Raw genomic sequence first — 10,650 nt, forward strand, 5'->3', positions numbered from 1 at the left:
TATGGCTACCTAGTTAATAAAAACTAGTCTATTACATTCCGGAAAACAACTCATTGGTCCCTTGCCTCTTCATTCCATAAGTGGCTCTTCCTTGTGGGATTTGGAACACCTTCCAAAATAGACTCCGTCTCGATGTAATCCGTCTTTTGGAAACGCCGGTAAGAATAACTATTACAATTGAATTACATAGCTATTCCTATTATACATTAATTTAATAAAATAAATAAAACTATTAATTAATTACAAACCGACGATACGAGATCGTATTTAATTACAAACAAATCGATATTCCCATTCATTTCGGGTAATAACGATTAAAATTAACTAGGCCACACTAGGTAGAACAAGATAAATACTTTAGATAAATGACAATCATTCATTCAACTTAAATAAATATGCTTAAAATGCTGTAAAATGATGCCAAAATCGCCCTATCTATCATTCGTTGGTATCCATCTCGGTTTTTGTGGATTTAATCGATTTTTAACATGTAAAAATCAATAATCAACTCTTAAATCTCATTTAAGTCCAAACTAATTGTCCAAACTTTTTTGAACCTCAAAATTAGTCCTCACTAATTTTATGATAAATAATTACTTTGATTTGGTGATATTTTGCTAATTTAATCGATAAAATCATAATATTTAAGTAAAAATCCAAAATAATTGAAAAATTACCCAAAAAATTGAAACAAAAATTTTTAATATTCTGGAACACTCCCAAGAACACCAAAATGTCAGAAAAACTGCTTAAAAATTCCGGATAAATTTTATGAAGAAAAAGATCGATATTTATCGGTTTTTAACCACTAAAACCAATAAACATCAAAACAAAGTGAAAACACATATTAAAATTCACTTTTAAGATTTAAATAATATTTTTAAATGTACATAAATTTATCATGGGCAGAATCAAATGTTTCGAAATTATGATTATTTTATTTCACTTTTATCGACTTTTATCTCATAAAATCAATAAACATTGAAAAATTCGAACCAACCTTCAACCTTTTGCATACAATCAGTAGAAAACATGCATGAAATACCATAAAACATCCATGCACCGAATCAACTTTTAACTATTTTTAGTCAATTTTTAACTAAAATACGGCATTTTGACTCGGTTTTCTACCAAAAATCATTAAAAATAGCAAAATAACTTCAAAAATCACCAAACTTAACCACAAACCTTTTAAGATCAGTAGGTACATGTCTCAAAAATTTCGTGCTAAAACCTCTTCTAACACAATTTTTGAGTTTTTATAAATTATCTCAAAATTCATTAAAATGCTTAAAATCAACATGCAAATTACAAGCCTAAGCTCTGATACCACTTGAAAGATCATAGATCCATATTAGACTCTCTAATAAAAATTAAATTATCTCATAATTTATCATTTAGGTGATTTATGTAACATGCATGCTAATATAAAAGCATAAAAATGAAAGTATAAGGAAAAACAATTTCCTTACATTGATTTTGTGGTAAAAAAGACACAAATTAGTTCACCTTACTAGCTTGTTCTTGAGCTTATACCAAATGGATGATCCTCATTACTAATCTTCAAAGAGAAGATCTCCTTCTTGTTGCACCCAAGAACTTACCCAAAAATAATAACAAGTATTTAACTAGAACTTGTTAATATTATACCCTTGATATTATTTGTAATATTACTAACAAGTCTTAGTAATAAAATTTATTTACTAACTATCTTAGTAAAGATGAATAATTATTTTAGAGAGATGAATGATTTATGTTCACATGCAAAACATACAAAATGATGTAGTGTAAAAATGAACAAAGGAAGGAGTATAAAGGAAGGGAAAGTGGCGGGTGGAAGACAATGTATAAAATTAATTAATTAACTATTAAGATTAAAGAGAGGGGAGAAAATGTGCCCTAGAGAAAACCCTAGTTAGGCGACTCTAGAACAACATTTTCTTCTTCGTTTGATCCTAACCATGGCTAGAAATTCATCAAGCAAGACAAAGACTAAGAGATCTAGTAGGCTTACCATGGCTAAGACTACGAAAAAGAGTGCTGAGAAGAGCAAGAAACAGCTTAAGAAGGGACCTTCAGAGGAGGACGTTGTGAAAACAAGGCCCATGCAGGAAGTCACAGGTATTCCTGGTTTGGCTTTTGATGATATTGCGGATGAACCTGTTGAGGGTAACCCTGCTTGGATTACCAAAAGAGGGAAGAAAACGAAAGCTTCTGATGAAGATAATGAAATTAGAGAAAATCTGATTCAATTCACAGATGATGACATTAAGGAGGAGGTAGATTATTGGAATAACGCAGTATATTGCTTTGTACTAGGAGCTAATCCTCCATGGGAAATCTTGAATGGCTTCATAAACCGTATTTGGAGCAAACATAACGTGGACAAAGTTTCTTTCATGCCAAATGGAATTTTCCTAGTATGGTTCAAGGACATTAAGGATAGAGAGGCAGTGCTACAAGCAGGACACTTTATGTTCGATAATAAACCTCTTATTGTTCGTCCTTGGGATGCAAATGTGGAGCTTACAAAAGCAGATGTTAAAAATGTTCCTACCTGGATACGAATTCATGCATTGCCTCTAAAATACTGGGGTAGATGCCTCCCTGCTATTGCTGGTTTGGTAGGAAAGTTCCAACGTGTTGATCAAGCCACAACAGACAAGACAAGACTGGGGTTTGCCCGAGTCATGATAGAGGTCACTGTGGGCCAACAGTTCCCTGGGAAAGTTAAATTTTTAGATGAACGAGGACAGATTGTTTCACTGGATGTTGAATTTGAATGGAAACCAACTATTTGCTCCAAATGCAAGGGTATTGGACATGAGAAAGCCACTTGCAGAACAGGGATGCAACACACCAGTAAGAAACGGATTGTGCAGAAGGTTTGGAAGCCTGTTGTGAAGGCACCAGTAGAAACCATACTGGTTACTCAAACACCTAGGGCACCTATATTGCGAACACCAATAGTACTCCTGTGAAGACTATCAGTAGTGCGTGTGTAACTCCTGAGAGGTCATTCAAGGATGCCACTGTAAACACTGCAAGTCCTTCGTCTCCTACTGCTGGTATTGTTTCAAATAGTTATATTATTTCCCCTGGTTTACATGAATAACATCGGATTTTGGAATGTGCGAGGTCTGAATAGTGTAAATAAACAGAATAATGTTAAATGGTTTTTACACAATAAAGATATTGGTTTATTTGGTCTAGTTGAAACAAAAGTTAATGGTGCAAATGTGAGTAATATTTCTTCCTCTATGCTTGATGGCTGGTGTGTTACAACTAATTCTCAGGCTCATAGAGGAGGCAGAGTGTGGGTTCTGTGGAAACCTAGTCTGTTTGATGTCTCAGTTCTGCAATATGATGCTCAATTCATCCACACTAGGGTAACATCCAGAGTGACTCAACATCAATTCCTCCTAACTGTGATATATGCTTTTAATGAGGGAGCTGACAGGAGGGACTTATGGAGGAAACTGGAGTTGATTGGCAATCAGTGCATAAGACCATGGGCACTTGCAGGTGATTTTAATACTGTTATTAATCCTGCAGAGAGATTGGGTGGCAATACTAAACAGTCTGATATGGATGAGTTTATTGAGTGCATTGACAATTGTGGCATGATTGATATCCCCGCCACTGGTGCTTACTACACCTGGAATAACAAACAGGAGCCTCTGACTAGAATCTATAGCAGAATTGACAGATTCATGGCTAATCAGGACTGGCTTAACCAATTCCCAGATATGGTAGCTCATTTTTTACCCTGCTGGTTTATTTGACCACAGTCCATGTGTGGTGCATAATAGGATGCTGCAAGACACCAGAAGAGCCAGCTTCAAATTTTTCAATATGTGGGCTAAAGCTCCATCTTTTCTTAACATAGTGCAGGAGGGGTGGCAAGAAGCTTTTTATGGTCAAAAAATGTTCATTGTGGTTAAAAAATTGAAGAATTTGAAGTCCAAATTAAAAGAGCTTAATAAGGAGTGTTATTCTGACATTGAGAATAATGCCTGCCTTGCTGAGAAGAAGTTGAATGCTATTCAATTACAGATTGAGACAGATCCCCAAAATGAGAGTCTTATTAGAGAGGAAAATAATTTGGCTGCTGAAGTGAGGAATTTAAATGTGGCAAGAGAGAGCTTCCTAAAGCAGAAGGCTAAAACTCAGTGGTTTGAGCATGGGGATAGCAACACTGCCTACTTTCATGGTGCAATCAAAAAGAGATCTTCTATTAATAAAGTTACTCAAATTGAAGATCAGAATGGTGTTTTGTGTAAAGATAGTCAGAGTATTCAAGAGGCATTTTTGGACTATTATCAGCACTTGTTGGGAAGTAGTAAGCCTACAGAAGCAGTAAGACAAGATGTCATTAATACAGGGAAATGTGCGATCGGGAACATCTCTCCTTTTGAATACTCCAGTCACTTATAGAGATCAAGAGCATATTTTTTGCCACCCCCGTGGATAAATCTCTGGGCCGACGGTTACACAAGTGGATTCTTTAAAGAGAGCTGGGATGTGGTAGGAGAGGATATTTGTGATGCAATATCTGAATTTTTTACAACTGGTCAGCTTCTCAACCAGTTGAATGCTACTAACATCACTCTGATCCCTATATGTGATAGGCCAACATCAGTAAAACATTTCAGACCCATTGCCTGTTGTAATATGATTTATAAAGTCATCTCTAAACTTCTTTGCAACAGACTTGCTTTGGTTTTGCCTGATATTGTGGGTGAGAATCAAGGAGCATTCATAAAAGGAAGATCTATCATTGAAAATGTGCTCATTTGTCAGGATATTGTGAAGTTGTATAGTAGAAATGCTGCCTCCCCTAGATGCCTTTTCAAGATTGATTTACAAAAAGCCTATGACACTGTGGAATGGGCTTTTGTGGAACAAATGTTCATGGCTTTGGGATTTCCTGATAGTTTCACTCAGAAAGTGATGGTATGTGTTAGGTCTACTTCCTTTTCCTTATGCTTGAATAGGAGCACTTTTGGATACTTCAAGGGACAGAGAGGTTTAAGACAGGGAGATCCTATCTCTCCTCTCATCTTCACACTGTGTATGGACTACCTCACAAGAATGATAAACTATGCTACTGAAAGATGGCCGTTCCAATACCATCCCCTATGCAAAGGCCTTAAGCTTAACCATCTTATGTTTGCAGATGACCTGTTAATATTTTGTAAAGGGAATGCTTGTTCTATAATGCTCTTGATTAGGGCATTCTCCTCATTTTCCAAAGCTACTGGCCTCACAATGAATAACACCAAATCAGAGGTGTACTACAATGGGGTGTCATCTGAATTGAAGCTAGATATCCAGCAGGCTACTGGTTTTGTGGAGGGCTCTATGCCCTTCAGATACCTAGGGGTACCTATACAATCAGGAAGACTGACCAGGAAGGAATGCAATATATTGGCTGAAAAAATGGTCAATCGAATTAGAAGCCTTGGTGCAAAGAAACTCTCATATGCAGGCAGACTTGTGCTCATTAATTCAGTATTGAATACCTTATACTCTTATTGGGCAAGCATTTTCTTAATTCCTAAGGGTGTGATAAGGAGAGTGGAAGCCATATGCAGAAACTACTTGTGGAGTAGCAGTGCTGACTACCACAGAACTCCTCTGATTGCTTGGGATAAAGTGACTCTTCCAAAAGAAGAGGGTGGCTTGGGGATTAAAAAAGCTGAGATATGGAATACTGCTTCTGTTGCAAAACTGGTAGATTGGATTTATGGCAAAGCTGATAGGTTATGGATTCGTTGGATTAATCAAATTTACATCAAGAATATGGACTGGCACCACTATATTCCTCCTCAAGATGCTTCTTGGGCGTGGAAATGTGTCTGCAGGGTCAAAGAAGTCATGAAATCAGGGTATGTAGATAACCAGTGGACGGGTGATCCTAGGGGTTACTCTATTAGGAATGGTTATGAGTGGCTCAGGCCTAAACAAGCTATACAGGAATGGCACAAGACTGTTTGGAGCAACTGGAATTATCCCAAGCATGCTCTGATCAGCTGGATGGTTATGAATAATGGCCTGATGATTAAAGAAAGACTTTACCAGTACAATTGTTGCACTGACGACAGATGCTGCACTGACGACAGATGCTGCATATGTGACAGTAACACTGAAAGTCAGAAGCACTTGTTTGCTGAATGTCATTACAGCAAACAGATTCTGAGACTGGTTGAGCAATGGTGTGGATTCAGGATACTTGTCAGTTTGACTGGCAGGATTGCAGGAGTAGGGATCAAGCAGATCGTGCATAAACTCATTTGGACTGCTTACCACTACTATGTTTGGAATCAAAGGAATAATGCAAGGATTAATATGCAACTACTGAAACCTGGTGTGGTTGCTGAAATGATCAAGGAGGATGTCAAAAGGAAGCTAAGGGGAAAAAAGAAAAAAAAGTACACAAGGGGAGATAATACCTGGCTGCAAAAATGGGGTGTTACTATAGTTTTGTAATTCTGTTTTTCTAGTAATAGATTGCAGGATGAAATTTAGCAGTTGAGATAGTTTTGTATGCATAGTTGGAGCTCCTGATTAGCTTGTATATTTCTCTTTATGATTTATAATATTTCTCACATTTCACCAAAAAAAAAAGAAAGTGGCGGGTGGAATGGAGTGTTGAAGTGGACAAATTTTGTCTTATATTTTTCATCTTACATCACATGCAAAATCTTATATAAGATAACTTATGGTAGTATACAAAATAAGGTGAAATGATTATGTGAGTAATCATCCACTACTCTATTTTACACGGTCCACTTGCCCATTTACGGGTCCATGTTGGTTCTTATATTTGTCGCACAAATATGTGTAATTTTATTTTAAACATCGTTTCATGTTTAAATACTTCCATAATAAATTCGTCCAAATCACTCCGTAAATATATACATGTACCACTACACATATTATTTACGTACTAATATTAATCACATTAATCAATTAGTACAATTTTAGTGAATTAACAATTAATTAACTAAAACCCGTCTCCCAAAATTTATTATTCAATTATCACATAATTAAATAAGAACTGCCGTTCCTCGAGTTCGCAACTCGAATTCTCTCTTAAAATAATTGACTAACCTTTTAGTCTACAAATCAAGGGACTAAATAAATTGTATCTCATACAATTAATTAGTTGTCTATTGGGGTTCGTTCCTATAGGTGTGACCGAAAGGGGTCAGTTGATCGCCGCCGTCTCACGACAATAACGTCAAACTCTAGTTAGCCAACCGTTATCGATTTACGTTAATCAACTGACGAGGATCAAATAATTAAATATCTGATGATATTCCATTAATGAGATTTATTATGTTAACGCACTATTGTGGAGGACACTAACTCCAACAGATTATGTGCTTACATGCTTACGTGCTTATATTCTACGTGCTTATCTATTAGATTGTAAATCCGTGGAGTCACTGACCATGCAGATAATCGTGAGAAGCAAAACGCACTCCAGCTGAGTATTTGATGTGACTCATATTTTCACTTATTTAGTCCCCGAACTAGCCTCAGTCCTTTGCTTTCTTGCATGTATCAGGATCGTTTCTTATCTTTAGCTTCCTACTTTGCATATTCTTTAAGGTTTTGTGCCCTTGGGAGGGAAGGAGCGCTAGCCTTGCGTGTATGGAGCAAAAACGGACCTAAATTGATCGCATTTAACGACCAAGCATCAAAGAAGAGACAAATACTAAAGGCCTAAGTCAATAAATCAAGTAGGATGGGAAATGATGAAGACCCCCACGAACCCTCAACGATCCCCACGGATCTTGAGGCAGTCAAAGAAGAGGAAACCATGCTGACCTATGATCCGGGCGTCTAGAGAGCAGCCCGAGCGTCCTGAGGAACAACCCGGGCATCCCGAGCTCAGACCGAGTGTAACACCCCCATAAATCGGGGCCCTTGCCCTAGGCAATCCCCATCATATGGAGGTGTCACAAGCCTTGATTTCCCAAGAGTGTAGTGTGAATAACAAGTAAAGAAGTAATTTAGATAACATAAATAGTTAAGTTGTAGAGTTAATTGATCATAAGTAAGGGATATGAAAATCATCCCATTAATACAACCAAATCGAATGGAGTCTAAATGTCAAAAACTAGATAAGAACAAATGACGACAACGAGGTAGACCGCTCCCAAGCCCGCTACTCAAACACGTGTACCTGTCGACACTGCTCCCCATATGGGCGAAAATCACTATATGGTTCATCACAGACATTCAAACCCAAGTGTTAGCCAATTATATGAATGTTCAATAATAAACAAGAGATGCACTAAATTACTAATTTAATGAGGTATATAACATGACAAACATCCACCAAACTCATCTCCTCCAACCGTGACCGGGACACGCCCACGACGTCACCAAAACCACTAAGGTACTCGGAACACGTCTGTGATACCGGGCCCGAGTGCGACTCGAATCCCTTGCCAGACAACGTGCCTCACCGCATGAGTCCCTCCATAACCCAAGTACTAATGTGCACAATCTCTTCGAGTGGGAAGCTCCAAGAGAGACTTGAGCGGAAGACGGTTTCCCAACCGCCTTCCGTCTCCAAAACCATCATTAACATCCTCCAAAAATCTCCAAAGTCAACAATTCACCAACAACAAGAACAATTAACCAAACAAGCATGCTATTAAATTCATACAACAATCAATTCATGCTCACAAATTCATTAATTCATTTTCTCTTATTTTAATTGCTTACTAACATGTCATAGTGCAAGATAATTAATGCTAAAGTCATTCACCATACTCATTCTTCCCAATAACATTATGAGACCACAATATGTACCAAACCCTAATTATCCAACACATGTTATAATGCAACTACTATGAGATAAATATAATTAATGGTATGAAATGCACAATTAAACACTCATAACACCATAGCTAAGTAGGTAAACCCTACTTTGAGCTTATCTTAACAATCCCACAAGCTAATCCCTAGAAATGCTCCTCAATGAAGCTTCCTACACATATTAGTTATTATAATTAACACTACAATCTATTATAAATACATACTAACTCAACCCCTTGAATTCTTACAACATAACTAAGTAAAGATTAATCTACTAACTAAATAGAGTTACTAAAACAAAATAGAGAAGAAGAAGAAGTGTAGATCTACTTACAACAAAGATGGAAGGCTAAGGAGGCAAGAATCTCCTTAAGAGAAATTAGGGTTCTTGAGAGGATTTGATGGTGGAGAGTTTAGAGAGAAGTTGGGGAAATGTAGAAAGTGGTGAATAGTGTTTTGAGAGGGGTTTTGTGTAGGGAAATCTGAAAATATAGGGTTATGAAACCGACATTTCACCAAACATTTCCCGTGTAAAACTCACTCGATTGGCACTCGGTAGAGTGGAAGCCCACTCGATCGAGTGGAGGCTCCACTTGGTCGAGTGGATGGTCACTCGGTCGAGTGACCGACTTTCCAGGCTTTCCAGCCTACTGTATTGGATCACTCGGTCGAGTGGAGCTGCACTCGACCAAGTGGGTTCTCTATTCGGTCTAGTTATACTTAAATAAATACGAGGTATTACAATCTACCCCCTTTAAAAGAACTTCGTCCCAGAAATTCACTCCCGACACTAGGTATGGAATATAGCCCCCCCAAAGGTGTACTATGGCGAGTTGGGATAATTATAAGATTAGTGTTGACCCAAATGTGACGTTAGAACTACATATACGAAAAGGGAAAAGAGCGAAGACTCTATTTAAGGTACTTGCGTAGTACGCCCTACCCCTGTAGAAACATGGTTACGACCCCGTAACCGACTCATACCTGCTCAAATAGGTGAGGGTATCGCTCCTTCATGTTCTCCTCGGCCTCCCAAGTGGCCTCCTCCACAAGGTGATTGGACCACAACACTTTCACCAAGGTTGTCTCACCATGTCTTGTCTTCCTAACCTTTCGGTCTAGGATTTCTTTGGGTGTTTCCACATATGTTAGGGCATCATCAAGTTCAATCATCTCTGCTTTGAGCACGTGAGAGGGATCATTTATGTACTTGCACAATTGAGACACATGGAATACATTGTGAACTCTGTCTAAGGCCGGTGGAAGTGCTAAGTGATAAGCCACTTCCCTGACTCTATCCAATATTTCATAGGGGCCAATGAACGTTTGGCTCAACTTGCCCCTTTTTCCAAATCCCATGACTCCTCTCATGGGTGAAACCTTGAGTAGTACCTTGTCTCCTACCGCAAATTCTATGTCACTCCTCTTCAAGTCGGCGTAGCTCTTTTGCCTATCTTGTGCGGCTCTCATCTTCTCACGGAATACACGGACTTGATCAACCATATCTTGGATCATTTGGGTCCCTAAAATCACGGCTTCGGTACGATCGTCCCAACATATCGAACATTGGCATTTCCTCCTATATAGAGCCTCAAATGGGGCCATACCAATGCTAGCATGATAGCTATTGTTGTAGGAGAATTCGATCAAGTATAAACTTTCTTCCCATGAGCCTCCAAATTCTAGAACACAAGCCCTCAACATGTCTTCCAACATTTGAATTGTCCTTCCCGTTTGTCCGTCCGTCGCGGGATGGAAGGCCATGCTCATTTTCAATTGAGTACCCAAGGAGCTTTGAAGATCTTGCCAAAA

General features: G+C 38.1%; 1 protein-coding gene across 1 annotated transcript; it reads left to right on the plus strand.

Annotated features, from left to right (window-relative positions):
• The first annotated feature begins 1,961 nt into the window (after positions 1–1,961).
• LOC141649308 (uncharacterized) lies at positions 1,962–6,492 on the plus strand. Its single transcript, XM_074458002.1, has 5 exons — positions 1,962–2,927; positions 2,984–3,068; positions 3,214–3,752; positions 3,895–4,359; positions 4,579–6,492. The coding sequence occupies exons 1-5, from the start codon at positions 1,962–1,964 to the stop codon at positions 6,490–6,492; spliced, it is 3,969 nt and encodes a 1,322-aa protein (XP_074314103.1).
• The last annotated feature ends 4,158 nt before the right edge of the window (positions 6,493–10,650 follow it).

Source organism: Silene latifolia, chromosome 3 (genome assembly GCF_048544455.1).
Source record: "Silene latifolia isolate original U9 population chromosome 3, ASM4854445v1, whole genome shotgun sequence".
Taxonomy (NCBI): Eukaryota; Viridiplantae; Streptophyta; class Magnoliopsida; order Caryophyllales; family Caryophyllaceae; genus Silene; species Silene latifolia.

Coding starts and splice junctions, on each gene's coding strand:
- LOC141649308 (XM_074458002.1), top strand. CDS start 1,962: ATGGCTAGAAATTCATCAAGCAAGACAAAGACTAAGAGATCTAGTAGG. Junction 2,928..2,983: donor CACCAGTAGAAACCATACTG/GTTACTCAAACA, acceptor ACTCCTGTGAAG/ACTATCAGTAGTGCGTGTGT. Junction 3,753..3,894: donor TTAACCAATTCCCAGATATG/GTAGCTCATTTT, acceptor AACATAGTGCAG/GAGGGGTGGCAAGAAGCTTT.